This window comes from Denticeps clupeoides, chromosome 3 (assembly GCF_900700375.1).
Source record: "Denticeps clupeoides chromosome 3, fDenClu1.1, whole genome shotgun sequence".
NCBI classification, from domain to species: domain Eukaryota; kingdom Metazoa; phylum Chordata; class Actinopteri; order Clupeiformes; family Denticipitidae; genus Denticeps; species Denticeps clupeoides.
The window spans coordinates 15,347,806-15,366,732 of NC_041709.1; the positions used below are offsets into that span (position 1 = coordinate 15,347,806).

An 18,927-nucleotide genomic window follows, 5' to 3' on the forward strand; every position below is an offset into this window, starting at 1 on the left:
TCTGATTCTGAGGGGTGGTATGGCTTCATATTCCGGTCCGGAGTTTAATGTTGTCGCCCTCATTTTCCTGATTGTGTGCAGCTGTTTGTGTGTGTGTATTTAAGCCTGTGTGTAATGTGTAATGTCCTGCTCTGGTCATTGGTTGTTCCCCTCCCTCTATGTGCCTTTTTTTTGTGCAAATGAATCCACAATATCCTTGCCCTGCCTTGCAATCGTGAAACATTCTGAGAGACTCCTACACAAGCAGATTGAATGCTGTAACTAAATCAAGTGTAAGTGTACAACTAGCTCATGATGAGTGAGAGTGATACAATTCTGTTCTTCCATTACAATAATTTCATAATAAAACCAGTTTCTGACTGTTTTTTTGTTTAGTAAGTGTTTGTGTGGTATAAGTAACTAGCAGACCTCATTGTGATTAACAACCGTAAAAGAGAACATAGTGGTTTGAGGGAGTTTATTGAGCAGCCAAATTTTTACAGGTGTAACTTGAAAAGGACAACTATGACAACCTGGAGTGTTGGCGAAACATGGAATGCAGCTTTGCCTCATATTTTCAGATACTCCTAAAGAAACTCTGATTATATGCCATTTGTTTTTACAGTCTGGAACCTCATCCCATGTCATGTTACATGTGTCAGGATGGAAAAACCTCTTGTGCAGAAGCATTGTATTGGCGCGGTCAAACTGATTGACTTACATACTTCACACTACACCTCACAGACGTCTGTAGAAAAATGGTCCTTATTTACTGTATGTCAACAGGATTCACTCCAGTTATTCCCAACGCGTAAACATTAATGTAAGAGGATGTGTGTGCAAAGGCAGGATGGCTTGAGTTGTCTGGTGCGTCACCTCCCCGTGCTGCCATGATACTGGGAAGGTCACCCTCCTGCCTTCTACCAGCCCTCTTCAGTGCTTGGTCTTGGCTTTTTCAAAAAGAGGCTGGAGCTGCTCCTGGGTGGTGGCCTCCTTTTGCTGCATCAGTTCTGCATGGCCTTTGGTGACACCCCAGCTGTCAGGCACAGACATTGAGGGACATTGGGGACGTCCAGATGCTGGCTTGATGGTTTCCCAATAATCTCGACGGGCTCTGCAGAATACACAAAAAGTAGGTACAAATTAGTGAGGAAAAAAATTGTCTCCAAAATACCAGTGGAACTATTCCTGCTTGTTTAAGTTGACTCGAATGCGCTCCCTGCCTTTGATCTACAACAGGAGCACCATTTGATATGATGTCCTCACATCCTTCTCACCTGGCTCTGACCCATGGTTTGGTGTGCATTTTCAGCTCGCTAGCCCACAGGCCATGTTTTTCCGAGGCGGCAGGCAGGAGTCCCCTCTCTTGCGACAGCTCTTCAGACACGGCACGGATGTGGTAGGGCTCAAAACCACAGCAGCCTCCAATGTAGCGTATGCCGGCATTGTAGGCTTCCCTGGCATACTTCTGCATGTCCCATCTGGTCAGAATCCTGGGCTCCAATGCTGGGGGTCAGTATAATAGGACAAACTTTATTCCGATGGTCCTTTTATTTATTTTACGTTAACATATTATGACTGGCAGTTCATCACCATACCAAATGGGAACTCAGGCAGGTCGATAAAGCCCTGGCAGTTGCAGTCAGGGGTATGGTAGGCCAGAGGTTGCACCATGTAGTGAGCCTTAAGTCCAGCCTTTTCTACACCCTCCTTCATCAACTTGACTGTCTTCACACAGGTCAGAGGGTCAAAATGGCAGTTGACACCCACAATGTCAGCACCTGGACAAGACACAAAGAAAGTAATGCTGCCTTGAGGGTTTGCCAGGTAGATTTAACAGTTAAAACAGTAACTAACATCAGCGAGTAACTAAAGTTTCTAAATCCAGTGTTTTTGGACAAGCATCCCTAAAGGTGAACAATAGAAGTTGATATACAGAACAGTATATAGTTTATAAAAACTGAAGAATACAAATATGAAAATATATTAAAAGAACATAAATATGAATTGTTTGGTTATTAACATCACCAAAATAAAAATTGTGTGAACTTCATTTTCTATTAAATTAGCCTTTGTTTAACTGTATTATACAGCACTTCCCTGTCAAAGTTCATACAGTGTCAATGTTTAGACATACCAGCCTTGACCAGCCTGACAGCGCAGTCACCAGGGGTCACACCATGCATGTCTCCGGTGGGCCCGATGCACATGGTGGCAGCAACCGGCTTCCCAGACGTCTTGAGAACCTGCACAGCCCATTCTGCCTCCTCCACATGCTCAAAGTACTGTGATCATAACATTGCACTCTGGATCAAAATCACGACACAAGCCTACTTGCATCCAGTGTTGAAGTAATCCCACGGTGCCATCTAATCTCACCTCAGCAATTAAGAAATCCACATTCTTCTTAATGAAGACATCAATCTGCTTTTTGAAGATGTCCTTAACATCATTCTCACTCTTGCAGCTCAGGTAAGAGGGGGTTTGAGAAACACCACCGGCAACCAGGGCATCGCCCTCGTTGGCTACTTCTCTGGCCAGGTCGCACGCAGCCTCGTTGATTTGCTGCCCCTGCAGGGGATCAAGGACCAGTCTTGTCATCATGGTCATGACTGCCTGTATACTATAACCTCATTTAATATGCACCAGCTAAGGTTTCATGAAAATACCATATTACATAATAGTGTACTCTCATTGTTTAACTAATGAGCATTTAAGAGTGGTATTAGTGAAAGTGAAGTGATTGTCATTGTGATACACTGCAGCACAGCACGCGGTGACAACAAAACGTGTCCTCTGTTTTTAACAATCCCCTTGGTCAGCAGTAAACAGCCATGACAGGTGCCCGGGGAGCAGTGTGTGGGGACGGTGCTTTGCTCAGAGGCACCTCAGTGGCACCTTGGTGGATTGGGATTCGAACCGCAACCTTCTGATAACAGGGCCGCTTCCTTAACCGCTAAGACACCACTGCCCCCTATTATGCATTTTGCCTCTTACAGAACAGTATCATTCTTACCATTTCACATTGCCATTTAATAAACAAGATTCAGACATATTTCTAAAGCTTTGATGGAGGTTGGTCAAGCAGGTGGATGGAATTTATCACCATTCACTACCCTTCCTACAATTGGGCTTCCAAAACCAAGTGGATCCTCAACCGTACGTCAGAGAGACCCGTTGTCCTGTAAGGTCTGTGGACACTGACAACATCCTGTAACAGCACTGCTTAACCAAATTGGCAGTCATGGGAGAGGCTTCCTGGATGTCTTAAATCATAAAAAACACTTTTACAGCATTTATCATCAATTATGCCCTCACCAGCACAGGGACACCCCCCTGGAGAGTCTTGTCCATGGACAATGTTAGTAAGTGGGGTTCGAACATAACTTTGTGGTCTTCTGGTTCATAACCCGCTAGGCTCCTACTACCACCACTGGTTTATTTTACACGCTGTTGTGTTTTTGGGATCAAACAAGCTACTGCATACTGACAGCAAAGCCTAATCTCTACAGTTTAATAAAGGGTATGCAATAGGTTCTGAGGTTGCTTTACTGACAAAATACAAAAAGACAACAGACCGGTCTGTTTTCAGGAATGGGGCAAATCACTACAAGGCAGCTCAGAAAATGCAGAAAAAGAAAAAAAAAATTGCCGTCAAAAACCTCAGCTCAATAATGAACACAAGGCTTCACTTTATTACCCAGTCAGCAGCACTGATTGTTCACTCCAAGATTCCAAGGGTTCTAAATGCATTCACCTAGATTAAATTACGTTTCAGGTCATGACACTTAGATGGTGCTCTTCTGCAGAGCAATTTCAAGGAAAAAAAACTCTGTTTCAGCCTTTAGAGGTCATCTGGTGAGTGAGTCTAATGTTCTAATAATGAAGGTGGTAGGTTGTACGTGCTGGTGGTTTTACAAAAAGCTGTCAGGCTCTCCTCATTGGTGGCCTAGTGGTTAAGAAAGCAGCCCTGTAATCAGAAGGTTGCTGGTTCGAATCCCGATCTGCCAAGGTGCCACTTAGCAAAGCACCGTTTTTACACACTGCTCCCCGGGTGCCTGTCATGGCTGCCCACTGCTCACCAAGGGTGATGGTTAAATGCAGAGGACACATTTCGTTGTGTCACCGTGTGCTGTGCTGCAGTGTTTCACAATGACAATCACTTCTCTTCATAATAGAGACAGTCACCTGACACCTGAACAGGTCCTTGACAATGATCTGGTGAGCTGGATTAAGTTGGACAAACGACAGAACTGTGGGTCTCCAAGACAGTGTGTTCATGGTGTAATGCAGCTGCATGTTATCTTAACAGAACAAGGCCAGAGTGTGCTGATTTTTGGAGGGTAAAGCCTTTTGGTCATTTGTTCAAATCCAAGTGTGAGGACTAACTTATATCTTATTAAGACTGGATAATCAGATCTAATGAATCCCTCTAAATGGTTGCTAAAGGGGGCGTGGTTACTGCTTCAAGCAACATTTTTTTAATGGTTTGGGGCCCATAACGTACAATTGGGTTTAACACACAACAGCGGCATGGCAGGCTTACTGTGAAGCTCAGAGCGTTGCCCCTGTTCTCCAGTTTGTCATCGCTGGCGTAGAAAGTAAAAGTCTGCATGACATTTGACCCCGCCCTCAGGAATTCCCTGTGCAGCTGCCTTACTGGGAGAAGAGAAAGGAATCTTACAGATTTTCTGGTTTGGGGTATGTAAAATAAATAAATAAATAAATAAATAAATAAATAAATAATAAAAAAAAAAAACTCACCAGCCTCCGGATGCTCCGCTGCAGCCTCGGGGGTCCACGGTCCTGCCTTCACGTAGCCCCTCTTCTCCAGGGCGAAGACGAACCCGCCGTCTCCGACGACGATCTCCCCCGCGTCCAGGCGCTCCAGGATGCCCTGCGGATTCAAGCTGAGCCGTGTCATAAAACACTTTCACCCACTCATTACTTCCGAGCTAACTCGTGTTCGAATCCCCGCGGAAGGAGGCCATGCTGCAGTGGAACCCCACAAGGGAGTGAAACTTTACCCTCTGCGTTCCGGCTGGTGCCATGCTCGAGTTTTCGGACCTGGTGAGACTGTTCCTCGGAAAGGTTCTCCAGCGCTGGACGGATCACCGCGGGCTTTTATATCTTCTTGCTGGGGGGGTGTGGTGTGCAGCCTGATGTCGCTCCTCCTGCACCGGGTTCCACAGAAGTTACGCAATCCATTCCACCCCCAGCCCACGCAATCTTAAAACGCTGGAAAGGAGTTTTAACACAACTACAAGCTAAAATGCTGCCCTTCATAATGTTCTCCAATTCCCACTCACGTTCTTGGTGAGAACATCTGGGCCAGGCACAGAACCTCCATCCCCAGATGGAGACTTGTGCAATCCATCAAAAATATCATGTTAAAACAGGAATTCTAGGTCGTGCAATAGCATTAAAGTAGCCTAGCTCGGGAGATGGTAATAAATGATAATGTTGTTTTTTTTTTTTTTTTTACTTTAGAACTGCGTGCTTATTGCTTAAGTACCACCGTCACATCTGATATAAATCCAGCTGTTTGTCGATGTTACACAAACAGGGTTTAGTTTCAGACGAAAACTAATAATCGACCGAGGGGCGAACTGCTGTGTTCCATTATGTAGGTCACGGTCTCTCAGTAGTTAAGGGGTTGCCAAGTACAAAATTAATTAAACACAAATGCCTTTTTTTCTATACGTTTAGCTTGCGATGTTCTTCGGCATCAATGATTAACGTTGAACCAATAAGTTGCGATGCGTTTGGCGAAATAGAAACCTGTATATGTAGAATATGTCCTCAGGAGACGCGCGCATCGCAGCGCTGAAAGCAGCGTAAAGAGAGCCGACCTGGCCACCCTGGTTGCAGCCCTTCGACTTCTGACTGGGAGTACCGGCCTGGGGGGCGTGTCTCCACAGCTGCTTGTGCGTCAGGATGCGTCTTGGACGCAACGTTGCTCGTGGTGAAGATTAGTTTAGCCAAATCTGGCTCCCCACACGCAGCGACAGGTTTTCCTCCACAATGCACAGACTTTCAAACGCAGTTCACAGCAAGTTGCGGCGAGATGTTGGCAGGTTGCAGTGTGCGCTGCAGCTCCCCCAGCGCGCCATCAGCTGCACCTCCAGAAATCGTTCAGGGGAGAGGTGAGGAAGAGATTTTTTTATTTTTTTTTATTTAAAGAATGCGAAACACTTTTCATGCTGATTCAACTCCACTGATCTGCAAGTAGTTAGTTGAAAAGTGTCGTATTTTCCTTTTGAGCCACATCTTTCTCTGTCCTCACACAACAGTGCCCACGGGAGCGGCGTGTTGCAGGACTCCGCAGAGACGGTCATTGTGGGGGGAGGATGTGTGGGGGTCAGTGTGGCCTACCACTTGGCCAAAGCAGGCCAGAGAGATGTTGTTCTGTTGGAGAAGACAGAGCTGACCGCAGGCTCCACCTGGCATGCTGTAGGTGTACAATGGAGTACCATGCAAATATATAATGATTAAAGGGTGCTTTAACAACAATTTATATATTTTGGTATATTCTGAACGTTTCACCCCGCACACTACTGCAGAAGTGTGTGGACTAGCAGCATATCATGATTGTGAGTTGTTGTTAATATAATGTCATGTACTTTTTGTAATATTTAAGGTCTTTAAGTCATCAGGGGAGCACTGACCCAGTTTTGATTCTCTGAAGTAATGGTAACTTTTGGATGTATTTTTCTTTTAGTTGGACCATTATACCATTACATTTATAAGAATAAAATCTGAACATTTTTAGTTAAATAATAAACCTGAGTTATTTATTTTCAGTGCAAAAATTCACTTTTACATATACAAAGCTGTAAATGTAATAGCTTTGGGTGAAAATGTATTAATATTGCAGTGTGGGCTAATTTGTCACTCTTTGGTAATAATGACACGCAACCAGGTTTAAGGATCTAGTTCGACCGGTTTGATTTCTAGGTTGATCCATCCATTTTCAGTTGGCATTATATGATATAATAATAAATAATTTCAGTTAAAAGCAATTTGAGAGCCAGATGCTCTGTTTTTGTTTGTTAAAGACATTGGATCTGGCCCAAATTCACATTATGTCAGCAATTTCTTCAAATTGGATGTTGCAAATTGCACACACTATTTAAAGGCTCTTAGCTGCATAATATATTTTCTTTTCTCAAAGGCTGGACTCACCACATATTATCATCCTGGAATAAATCTGAAGAAGGTTCACTACTACAGCATTAAACTGTATGAACAACTGGAGGCTGAGACTGGGCAGGTAACAGGATCCATATTAAGACCACATCAACTCCAACATTGGTATATCTGTGCTTTCTTAAAGGGTGCTTCAAAATTCATTAACCTGCCCATTATGTTGAATGCAAGTCCTTGTTCATGGCAAAAGTTATTTAATATTTGCATCAAATTGAATAAAATGTGGACAGCCTTTACTGGGATAATGCTCCAACTGACATCAATTACATGTTCTGATTTGATTACATTCAGATTTGGTGTAAAGCTTGTGGTTTTGTTGCTCTTGCCGACAGGCTGTAGGCTTCCACCAACCAGGCAGCGTTAGAATTGCCTCGACCCCAGTTCGAGTGGATGAGCTGAAGTACCAGATGACCCGCACCCACTGGCACCCAACACCTCAGTACCTCATTGGACCTGAGAAAGTCCAGGAGCTTTTCCCACTGCTAAACATGGACAAGGTCAGAACGATGTCAAGTGAATGGCTCGACTTTTTTGGCTCAATCATCCCATTTACTTTTCCTTTTGTTGATTAGTTCTAATTAATAGTAACATTTTCTACAGTGTGAGCCCTAATCAACAATATTATGACAGTTCTGAGGCTCATCCTCATGCATGGAGGTACATTGTCCTGGAAGACATTAAATATCTTCTAACTGTTTCTGGATTTACAGAACATAGATTTAACTCACTGTAAAAAAGGCCAAGATTATTCTTGAGATCTCCTCTAGCTTACAGACAAAATAGTATGGTGTGGTAAGACTGAGATTGTAAAAATATTTAGATTGCTGTTAAAAGAATGCAGTTATGAAGCAAAGAACATGGTGTTGTGCTATATTAGATAAATCAAACACATTTGATTCTGATGGAAACATTCCAAAGCCTTCCATAGTCGTAAATCATATTTTACTTAAGATCTGTGCTTTTTTGATTTGTTCTTTTTAATCAGGTGCTGGCAGGCCTGTATAACCCTGGAGATGGCCACATTGACCCCTATTCCCTCACCATGGCCTTAGCAGCAGGTGCCCGTAAATATGGTGCCAAGATCTATAACCCAGCCCCTGTTACCAGCCTCACCCCACTGCCTGATGGGAAGTGGGATGTCCACACCCCTCATGGGACCATCCGCACCAACCGCATTGTCAACGCCTCAGGTCTGTGAAATTACCAAAGATTAGCTTCAGGACACTGATCATATTGACAGAAAAACCCAGATGAAAAGCCCAGAAAAGCACCTTTCATGGCTGCCCACTGCTTACTAAGGGTGATGGTTAAAAGCAGAGGACACATTTCGTTGTGCCATTGTGTGCTGTGCTGCAGTGCATCACAATGACAAAACCAATTGCTGGGCCAGTTGTGGCCTAGCAGTTAATGAAGTGGACTCATAACCAGAAGGTCAATGTTTATAATTACAAACTGCCAAGGTGACACTGAGGTGCCCTTGAGTAAGGTCCCTGGGTGCCTTTCATGGCTACTCACTGCTCACTAAATGGTGACAAAAACAAGTCACTTTTACTTCACTAAAGGGTTGTAGTTTTCTTGTGTACGTTTAGCAGTATTTGACCAATGTCACAGCAGAATGTGACCTTTTTTTTGTAATACCCTCAAAGTTTATTCTGAATATTTGATAACTGAATACACAATTTATTGATCTTGGCCACCTACAACATATAAGTGACATAAAAGGTGTCCCCTTCAGTGTCGAGGTGAGAGGAAGACAACAATTTTCCGTGAAATGGCCACTGTGCACGACATTACTAAAGCTGGATAAAAACCCACATCAAAATAGCAGAAAAGAGGGACAGGGAGAGCTGGTGAGATGAAAAATAAATCAGTTTGTTTATTCTTTCTTTCTGGCTTGGAACCTTTTACTTTGACCAGTACATGTGTCTCATTCTATTATATACAAAAAGGTGTTTGTTTTTTTTTAAGTTTAAGTTTCTTCTTGTCCAAATGTTCGATACGGAGTCACTGAGTTCTTGAAAGGGTTACCATCTTTATTGCATAACATCACTTTTCTGCAGCTGCTTGCACATTTCCCCCCTCTTTTTTTGGTCATTTAATGGATCCCAAGTGAAACTGTGTATGCTTCAGTCAGATTAAACCCCCTTTAATGTTAGTTTTGGCCCCTTCTGACCGTCCAATCCATGTTTGCCAACAGTTCGTAGCAGCTCAGATGTTGGCCAATCACAAAGAAGCAGCAACTATACGCCTCTTCTTGCGACCAGCAAAATGGTTTGCTGCCAGAATGAGAGATTTCTTCCCCATCTCTCCTTCCCAAGCCATAAAGTAAACTCTGTTTCTAAGAAAGTGTCTGACCTGGTCTATTCACAAAAGCACCATTCTTTATAAAAAAACATTTTTTTGTTGTAAATAAACCTACAAATCAGCACCAATATTTTCTTATATAAACTGCATGTGATCAGAAGATTTCTAGCAGAAACTGTCTGACATATGAATACTCATCCTTGGAATGTAAAATTGTGAAATTGACTGCCTAAAATAATTTTAGACCTATCAGTGCAAACTTTAATTGAATTCAGATCAATGTAAGTTCTGTTCTGGGTCCTCAGTTAAGGTGCTTTTCTGAGTTTAAATGTATGCATTTTAAACTCCGTGCACCCTGGCTAGGTGTCAGTCCAGACACTTTGTCATACTGTAATTTTAACCTGTCTCAGGGTGAAACATTTCTAAGGTTTGGATGAGGCTGAGTGGATCTTAAGTCGGATAAGAAATGCAGAAAGTGATTTGTATTTTTTGGGGTGCGCAGGAACTGCAGGTCTGATGTCCTTGGCCAGCTTATGTGACATGGGAAGAGGTTTCAGCATCTGCAGCTGCTGGAATGACAGAGTTGCATAAGGCCACGGAGCGATAGTGGGTCACACTTTCGGGCCGGCTCCTGGGGTATCGTCTGCTGGTTATTTATGACGAAGGAGTTCTTGGTTTGCAGAAATAACTCTGATGTGTAATGAGATATTGAAGCAGGAGCAGCATTCCACAAACTCCATGAGAGAACTTTGCAGTCGTTGTCAGATTGTTTAGGTTGTTAATTTTCTTTTCTTATTCAATCTTATAAAAAAAGAAGAAGAATTCTTTTCCTGGCTCTGGCTCCACAATGTTTCTGTTCTTCTCAGGCTGAAACCTAAACTCTGGAAAGCACACGGTAGTGGCGCTGCAGCCAATCACGCATCCTGCCAAAGGTCAGGCGTTGATGTTTTGGAATGTGTTTTTAGGACTGAAGGATCTTGTTTACCTTCAAAACTAGTGACCTGCTAAATGATCCCCAGCTTGCTTTGCAAGCAGAGCATGTGGCATAAAGCTGAAATCTCACCACCACCTGGAAACTCAGGGACTGTGCAATCATCTAAAGCAGTTGATTTTTTTTTTTTATATTGTTATAACATACACAGTCTGAACTTACTTTTTTTCCACAACTTCACACCACAACTTTTGGTGAACTTTTTTTTTTTTTTTTTCCCATGAGTTGTTTGCAGCTTCAAGTGATTCTGAGTGATCAGACCCCCAACAGGAGAAACGAATGTCTCAAAAATGTGTATCACCATATCTCTCGGTCAAGCAGGCTGTGCCCAGTCTTCTTTTGGATGTGTTATGGAATCTAACGTATGAGATTTGCATGTCATATCCAGCTCACTCATCCAAAAGCACACGTCTCGCACATGCAGATTGAATGGTCAGCAGTTGCTGTAGCTGTCTGGGTGGGTCAAAAAGACCCCCTACAGCAGAGAACAGCAGTTGTGTTGTGTTGCCTCTGTCCCACTTTCTGCTTAAAATCACATTTAATCCACAGTACTGTGAAGCTGTGTATGGCCCGAAGTCTCTTTATTGTCATTTTGTCCTGATCTTTATACCGTTATGCCTAAAATGTGCCTCAAGCTGCTTTATGTTGATTTAACAAATAACCAGTTATATTATCTAAGCAAAGCTGGAACATGCTAAGCCATCAGGTCATTGAGTTTTGGGAGAGAAGTTCATTTTAATGATGCAGGTAGTCAGTAATTCCATGGGGTGCCAGTGCCTGCTCCTGTGCTGGATAGTTTGGCTGTGTGGTTTCAATGCTACTCATACATTCAACTGGGTTTTCTCAGGATTCTGGGCCCGCGAGGTAGGGAAGATGATTGGCTTTGAGCATCCTACCATACCAGTCCATCACCAGTATGTTGTCACTGCAACTGTTCCTGAGGTAAAGGCTCTGAAGAGGGAACTTCCTGTGATTCGTGACCTGGAGGGGTCATACTACTTGCGCCAGGAGAGGGATGGCCTACTGTTTGGGCCCTATGAGAAAGAGCACAAGATGAAGTTACAGGACTCCTGGGTTACGGATGGGGTTCCACCAGGTAAGTCAATCACATTATTTGTCCCTTTAAAAAAAAAAAATGTACAGGCCACCCAGTGCCATCAACAATTTATAAACCAGCCATTATCAGTGTTGGAAAGATTACTTTGAAAATGTAATTTATTACAATTATTAATGACCTTATTTAAAATATATTTAAACCATTTCATGCCTCATTATACTGTAACATCATAGAGAAAAATGAAGTATTAACACTTATGAACATTGAATAATTTGAGTAACTTAATGGTTGGTCAGTGGTCTTTAACCCGTCCTCACCTCTGTCCCGATATACCAGCACCCTATTATTAAATATTTTGTTTTGCCCGTTCTTTTAAGGTGGATAAGTAACTAACTTTTTTTACACCTTTTCCTTCAGCAACTGTAATAGATTACAATTAATATAATTTTGGTAATTAAATTCCTTTTTTTTTTTTTTTGTGCTGATAGGACAGATCACATCAGAGGGACTGACCTCTGGTTGCTGAAAACAAACTAAAGATTCAATGTTACTAGTTCAAGTTCAGTCTTTTCTGCTCTGGAACCAGGTGCTAGATATAATATTTAAACAAAGTTACAGACCAACAGGGCTAAACAAAGTGCAAACATGGACATAGAGTGCAAGAGCACCATTTTGGATCTGGAGTGGTCACTGTGTGCTAGTGCTGTATCTTGGACATATGCACACAAAAAAATCACATCAAAAGAAGCTGACTGGTGAGTGTCTGTAGTGTGATGTGGCTGTTTGTGGTGCAGGATTTGGTAAGGAGCTGTTTGAGTCAGATTTGGACAGGATTATGGATCATGTGGAGATGGCCATGGAGATGGTTCCAGTACTGAAGGAGGCTGACATTATAAACATTGTCTCTGGTCCAATAACCTACACCCCAGACCTATTGCCTATGGTTGGGCCTCACCAAGGAGCACAAAACTACTGGACAGCAATTGGCTTTGGGTAACCAGACATTTTTCACAGTAGCTTTGCTCATTTTAAGTATGGACCCTTTGGATCTTACAAATTGCAATGAGACCATGTGTTTTTGGACAGGTATGGAGTCATTCATGCTGGAGGGGTTGGAAAGTTTCTCAGTGACTGGATTATAACTGGAGAACCTCCTTATGACCTCATCGAGTGTGACCCTAATCGATATGGCAAATGGACTACAGTGCCTTACACGTGTGCCAAAGCTAGAGAGTCATATGGCTACAACAATGTGGGTAGGTGCAATAATTATGGGTAGTTATGTCTCTCAAGATATTTAACTTGCTTTCATGTACATGTACAAATAAACAGTCCAATTCAATCCTTAAAAGATACTTTAAATTTTACATTTATGGCATTTGTCAAGCAGCCGAAATGAGTTACCTCCATATGGTGGCCGGGCGCAGCATTAGAGATAGGGTAAGGAGCTTGGACATTTGGGAGGGACTCAGAGAACCGCTGATCCTCCACATCAAGAGGAGCCAGTTGAGGTGGTTCAAGCATCTGGTCAACCTCCCTGTGGAGGTGTTTCGGGCATGTCCTGCTGGCAGGAGGCCCCCGGGTTGACCCAGGACTCACTGGAGAAACTATATCTCCAATCTGGTCTTGGAACGCCTTGGGGTCCTGCTGGAGGAGCTGGTAGAGGTGGCTGGGGAGAGGGATTCCCTACTTGGAATGCTGCGCCCGCGACCCGGACCTGGATAAGCGGAGGAAGATGAAGAAGAGGCATTTATCAGACGCCCTTTTATCCAGAGCAACTTACAATCAGTAGTTACAGGGACAGTCCTGCTGGAGACACTCAGGGTTAAGTGACTTGCTCAGGGAGACAATGGTAGTAAGTGGGGTTTGAACCTGGGTCTTATCTGAAGTATAGATGCCCCCCCAGTTAATACTTGGGCATTTTAATGAAGCACTGTGGTGTGTAGTGGCCATTGTTGCTAGGCATTACAGTTCAAATAACAAAAATTGAAAGTGCAATTTGAAAACTGGAACATTCTCAGTATATTTGAAGAGAAAACACTATTTTCAGCCTTAATAACCCCATGAATGTATCATTCCAACTTCCATTCTGGAATAGATTTGTTCTTCTCGAACTTTTGATTTTGAGGATAGGACTCAGGACTCCCTGGACTGCTTATAAATGTACACACTTGAGCATTGACTTCAGTTTATTTTTTCTCTTTTAAGTGTTCTAGCTAAATCCGGACTAATTTGACAGACATGACATACCTTTCAAAGACTGGATACATTTGAAAACTTTGTATTGTTTTTCTTTTCCTTAGTGGGTTACCCAAAGGAAGAGCGTTTTGCGGGTCGACCCACTAACAGGGTCAGTGGAGTGTATGAGCTTTTGAAAGACCAGGCCTCCATGGGCTTCCACGCTGGATGGGAGCAGCCACATTACTTCTACAAATCCGCAGATGAAACTGGCTATAGGTGAGCGGAGCAACATGTGAAACCCCAAACCCTGCAGACTGTAGTAGACTTTATAGTAGAATTTATATGGCCCAACCCTTTTTATTTTGCAATAAAGACAGAACTCAAATTCATCTATAACTGAAAGGGACAGGCTGTTCTGCTACAGGCCTATTATAGAAATGGTCTCATATTCTTGCAATTGTTCTTGCAGGATTTAATATCACCTTATGCTGATGATGGTCTGACTCCCATCTGTTCTGTTTAGAGGAATAAAGCCCTGATAGCATTAACAAGGCTGTACAAACTCGGGGAATGTGTTTGATATCAAGTGATTAAGGGTAGTCACTTTGCTAAATAGATAATGGGCACAAGCTTCTGTAAGACCGTCTGCTTTATTTTAATTAAGGCAGTAAGGTCAGATTATAGCACACTGTGATTCTTTTACCTCTGCTCAGGCCAAGCTTTAGGAGGACAAACTGGTTTGGCCCAGTTGGCCGTGAGTGCAGACTGGTGATGGAGAAAGTTGGCGTGATTGACCTTTCACCTTTTGGAAAGTTCCTGGTGAAGGGGAAGGACTCTGTGAAGCTATTGGACCATCTGTTTGCTAACTCTATGCCCAAGGTGACAATATTATGTCACATTTTAGGATTAATATTGTCTGTTATTTCTCAAATGTCTACCTTGTTTTTACTGTAGTGTTTTATTGTTACCTACTGTTCTGACTGTAGGTGGGCTTGACTAACATCAGCCATATGCTGACCCCTCGTGGACGAGTATATGCTGAAGTCACCATTACCCAGGTTGCACCTGGGGAGTTCCTTCTCCTAACTGGGTCTGGATCAGAGCTACATGATCTAAGGTTGATACACACACACACACACACACACAAGCACATACCAGAATTGTCACTCAAACACATATTGCCCATATGTTCATTTCATCAGCAGCCACCCAGACAAGTGTTTTCTCCTCACACACCCACACTCATTCCTCTGGCAGACCGGTCTGTGTCTGGACAGCCTAATTTGGACAGAAGGCCTATTAAAAAATCCCTACACATTGCTCCACTCCCAGTAGCAGCTGTTGTAACATCTGCTCACTTACTTCAGCAAAGAGAGCATGTAATTATTTTATTATATCCGTGGTTTTTGTTCAACCTGTGTTGTTTATGAGCCCCCTACTGGCTTTCTTTGTGTATATCTGTCTATAAGTCTACAGGTTCACTTGGTCCAGAGGACGCCCCTTCTTCCACAAAGTCTTGAATCTGTACCTTTGTTTGTGTCTACAGGTGGATTGAGCGAGAGGTGGCCAGTGGAGGTTATGACGTGCAAATATCCAACATCACAGACAACGTGGGAGTTCTGGGTGTGGCTGGGCCCAGAGCCCGGAAAGTTCTTCAGAAACTCACTGATGTAGATATGAGTGACTCAGAATTTAAGTTCCTCAGCTGCAAATCCATACAACTTGCTGGGGTTCCGGTTCGAGCCATACGGATATCCTACACAGGTGGGTATTTCTAAATGTACTGCATTCAGAAATAATTTGTTGCTGGTTTTACTTTTTATAAATATTGGACTTTTATGATTTGCTGTAATTTTTTTATTTGGTCTAGCGATCGGTCGGTTCTATGTACAGAATCCATATTTTGTGACTTATTATGTGCGATGTAATATTACATGTTCCTTTTTTCATGATTTGTGATGCCCCGGTCTTTGCGAAACTGAATTGTTTGGGGGATATTTTGTTTATTCTAGGAGAGCTGGGCTGGGAACTGTACATGGAAATGCAACACATGGCCAGTGTGTATCAGGCCATTATGGAGGCAGGTAAAGAGGAGGGCATTAATAACTTTGGAACCTATGCCATGAACTCCCTCAGAATGGAGAAGGGTTTCAGAGGCTGGGGTGCTGAGGTAAGAACACGCACACACACACATGCATACTGAACTCATATGCATGTTTAGTTCAGTCTTGTTCAACTCAATACAACCTTTTATTGCTGTTATTTCAGTCCCGACACTGAAAAAGAGCCATTTTATACTGTTGCATAAATATAGTCATTTTTTTAGATGAATTGTGACACAAATCCGCTTGAGGCTGGCTTAGACTACTTCATCAAACTGAACAAGGTAATAAACTCATTATAAGGCTTAGTTGAAATTAAGGACATGCTATTAAAATGTGCTAATTGTCACTCGCTGTATAAATTAGCCTGCAGACTTCATCGGGAAGAAAGCTCTTCTAGACATCAAGGCCCAGGGTCTGAAGAGGAAGCTGGCCCACCTCATCCTCAGCCCCGATAATGTTGACCCAGAGGGCAACGAGACTATCTGGCACAACGGCAAGGTGAATTTTCACAGAGAATGTTACAGAGAATACTAGCGGTTTTAAATAGATGGTCCTGACATAAGCACCTTAGACTATGCATGGCTGGTGTTCTCCAGCAGTGGAGTTTGTCCCGTATTTGCTATTGTGTTGGGTTTTTTTTTGTTTTTTTTAGGTAGTGGGGAACACAACGTCTGGCTGCTACAGCTACACCACACAGCAGAGCCTGGCATTTGGATATCTGCCTGTTGACCTGGCAGCTATTGGACAAACTGTGGAGATTGAGCTTCTCGGAACCAAATACCCAGCCACAGTGGTCCAAGAACCACTAGTACTGACTGAACCTACCAGAACCCGACTGCAGAAGAAGACGAAGAGCAGTGGATAGCCATGTTTCCATGTGAGCTGGAAAACCCTGAAGTGCTTTGACCGATGTTGGGAGTATGATTTTCAGGAACAGTGGATCTATTTAGTCAGACTTAGTAAAATTAGGAAATTTCTCAAATGCACATAAGAATATAGTTAGACAGAAAAAGATAGTAGATAAGGTATGAATCATATATTCTAGATAGTCTAGAACTATTTAGATGTTATATCTTTGGGGACCAGTCAGGTAAAAAAATAATCATATGGAAAACCTGTGATGTCTATGTGACTGTCTGCCAGAGAAGAACATTTTCCCCCCTACCTGTGATGTGGAAACAAGGATCATACATTAAAAGGATCATATTTTCCAGTCAGGAAGGGGGAAATGGAACAGGCCTTTGCACACAGTGCTCAATGTGATGCAGTATGAATGTTGTGCTTAGTTGCTGACCAATTGATTTTCTAAAAACAAGGACAAATCTTTAATGACACTTTTCCAAGGAACAACTGAATTTTAGGTTGACTCAGTGAGGCATATAGTTAAAGACGGACTTAAATAACAAACAAATAGAATAGTAGTACACCAAAAACCCTGCTGCTCCAGGTGGGTCAGGGCAGCATGGAGGCCACAGTGTCCTTTGTAGATCTCTTTGCTTTGTGGGTTCAGATCTGCTGGCAGGCAGACGATGATAGGATGACTACACAAACCAGTTTCTCAAAGCACTTCACAATGACAGGTATGAGCGCCACTGGGCGGTAGTCTTTCAGACTGTTCGTGGTGAATTGTTTTGGCAGTGGAAGAATGATTGTGGACTTGAGGCAGGATGGGACTGTGGCTTGTGACTGGGACTGGTTGAAAATTCCAACCAGATCTGCACAGTCTTTCAGCACTCATCCAGACAATTTTCTAACACAAGTAATTATAATACTTTTATTATATTTTTAATATGGGGACGGCAGTGTCCTAGCGGGAAAGGAAACTGACCCGGTATCGGGAGGTTGCCACAAAGCACCGTCCCCACACACTGCTCCCCGGGCCCCTTTCATGGCTGCCCACTGCTCACCAAGGGTAATGGGTTAAAAGCAGAGGACCGTGTGCTGTGCTGTATATCAAAATGTCAAAAATCTGTCATAAACAGTCATTTACAGTGCCAGCAACTGTTCTACTTTAACTAATATACATAAAGCATATATTACTTTTAAATATCATTGTCTTTGACTCAGTTTCAGACTGCAATTTCTGTGGTATTGGATTTTGTCAGTGTCAAACGTAAAAATGTCATGTTGAAATCAATTAAACTGAATCCAACATCCATGTCAACTAAGTTTAATTAAATTAAAGAAAAATCCCAAGCAACATTTTTAAAGGTCAAATATATGCTCCTTTCTTAAACAATTATTGGACTAATGATTTACTGTTTTTTTTTTTTTTTAATACAACAAAATGGAAAACACAGGACTATGAAAACACACGTGAGGTTATATAATAAATAAAAAAAACTTTATCCTTTTGTCACACACATCCTTTCTTTCTCCTGCTGCAAAAACCACTAAACATGTATTATTGTATTCTTTAAAATGGTCTCCATCTAAGTCTCCTTAATCGCCACAGAGTAGGTGTTTCACCGAATAACTGATCCTAAAGAGCATTGTCATGAGCCACATGTGATGACTGGGGCAGTGGTCGGCCTAGTGAGTAGAGGCCCATGACAGCGCTCTTTAGGATCAGTTATTCGGTTAAACAGACACATAACGAAACGGACCACTGCCACATATATCTGAGTTTTTTTTTTTTTGTTTTTTTTTTCTGATCAGTGACCTATGATTCTTCTTATCCATGTTTTTACTCGAATTTGTATTCTTCTATATTGTATTGGTTGTGTACATTTCTTTTATGGTTTGTACAGCACTTTGGTGCAGTGGAACCGCCTTTAAAGGGCTCCAGAAATAAACTTGACGTTCCCGACGCGTGGTCTGTGCAGGCGTTGCGATGCAGGCGTTGCGATGCAGGCGTCACGTGTGGCGCTGAGCATTCACCCAGAGGGCTGCAACAGGGCTCGAACTGCAGCTGCCCCCGGATTTATTCTCAGCATCTATTCTCAGCATCTATTGCTCGTACCCTCCTACACTGGACCCGTATTCCTCTGGATATTAAGGCTGCTCTCACCGCCTCTGGACCAAGCATGTCATTGCCAGCCACAATGTCTCTGACAGTGTCATCAAGGTCCAAATCTTCCAAGTCAGCAAACAGCGACAAC

The 18,927-nt window shown here is 42.8% G+C and overlaps 2 protein-coding genes across 2 annotated transcripts; one reads left to right on the forward strand and one right to left on the reverse strand.

Moving 5' to 3' along the window:
* Nucleotides 1–442: 442 nt before the first annotated feature.
* On the reverse strand, nt 443–5,151 carry bhmt (betaine-homocysteine methyltransferase). The gene is made up of 8 exons (XM_028973924.1): nt 5,007–5,151; nt 4,744–4,876; nt 4,526–4,638; nt 2,359–2,550; nt 2,117–2,264; nt 1,578–1,760; nt 1,257–1,485; nt 443–1,093 (listed from the first exon to the last, which is right to left on the reverse strand). The coding sequence occupies exons 1-8, from the start codon at nt 5,028–5,030 to the stop codon at nt 913–915; spliced, it is 1,203 nt and encodes a 400-aa protein (XP_028829757.1). The 5' UTR covers nt 5,031–5,151; the 3' UTR covers nt 443–912.
* A 740-nt stretch (nt 5,152–5,891) lies between these two features.
* On the forward strand, nt 5,892–17,982 carry dmgdh (dimethylglycine dehydrogenase). The gene is made up of 16 exons (XM_028973922.1): nt 5,892–6,125; nt 6,273–6,432; nt 7,154–7,252; nt 7,521–7,685; nt 8,174–8,378; nt 11,331–11,579; nt 12,335–12,533; nt 12,627–12,796; nt 13,844–13,997; nt 14,435–14,600; nt 14,708–14,838; nt 15,268–15,485; nt 15,734–15,891; nt 16,048–16,107; nt 16,190–16,324; nt 16,479–17,982. The coding sequence occupies exons 1-16, from the start codon at nt 6,004–6,006 to the stop codon at nt 16,689–16,691; spliced, it is 2,604 nt and encodes an 867-aa protein (XP_028829755.1). The 5' UTR covers nt 5,892–6,003; the 3' UTR covers nt 16,692–17,982.
* Nucleotides 17,983–18,927: the final 945 nt, after the last annotated feature.

What these genes read in the sequence shown, in the direction of transcription:
- bhmt (XM_028973924.1), bottom strand. Translation starts at nt 5,030, where the DNA reads ATGGCACCAGCCGGAACGCAGAGG. An exon ending in TGTCAGGCTGGTCAAGGCTG is followed by an intron (nt 1,761 to 2,116) that starts GTATGTCTAAAC and finishes TGTCTTGTCCAG; the next exon opens with GTGCTGACATTGTGGGTGTC. An exon ending in AAACCATGGGTCAGAGCCAG is followed by an intron (nt 1,094 to 1,256) that starts GTGAGAAGGATG and finishes TGTATTCTGCAG; the next exon opens with AGCCCGTCGAGATTATTGGG.
- dmgdh (XM_028973922.1), top strand. Translation starts at nt 6,004, where the DNA reads ATGCACAGACTTTCAAACGCAGTTCACAGCAAGTTGCGGCGAGATGTT. An exon ending in AGAAATCGTTCAGGGGAGAG is followed by an intron (nt 6,126 to 6,272) that starts GTGAGGAAGAGA and finishes CTCACACAACAG; the next exon opens with TGCCCACGGGAGCGGCGTGT. An exon ending in TGGACAGCAATTGGCTTTGG is followed by an intron (nt 12,534 to 12,626) that starts GTAACCAGACAT and finishes GTTTTTGGACAG; the next exon opens with GTATGGAGTCATTCATGCTG.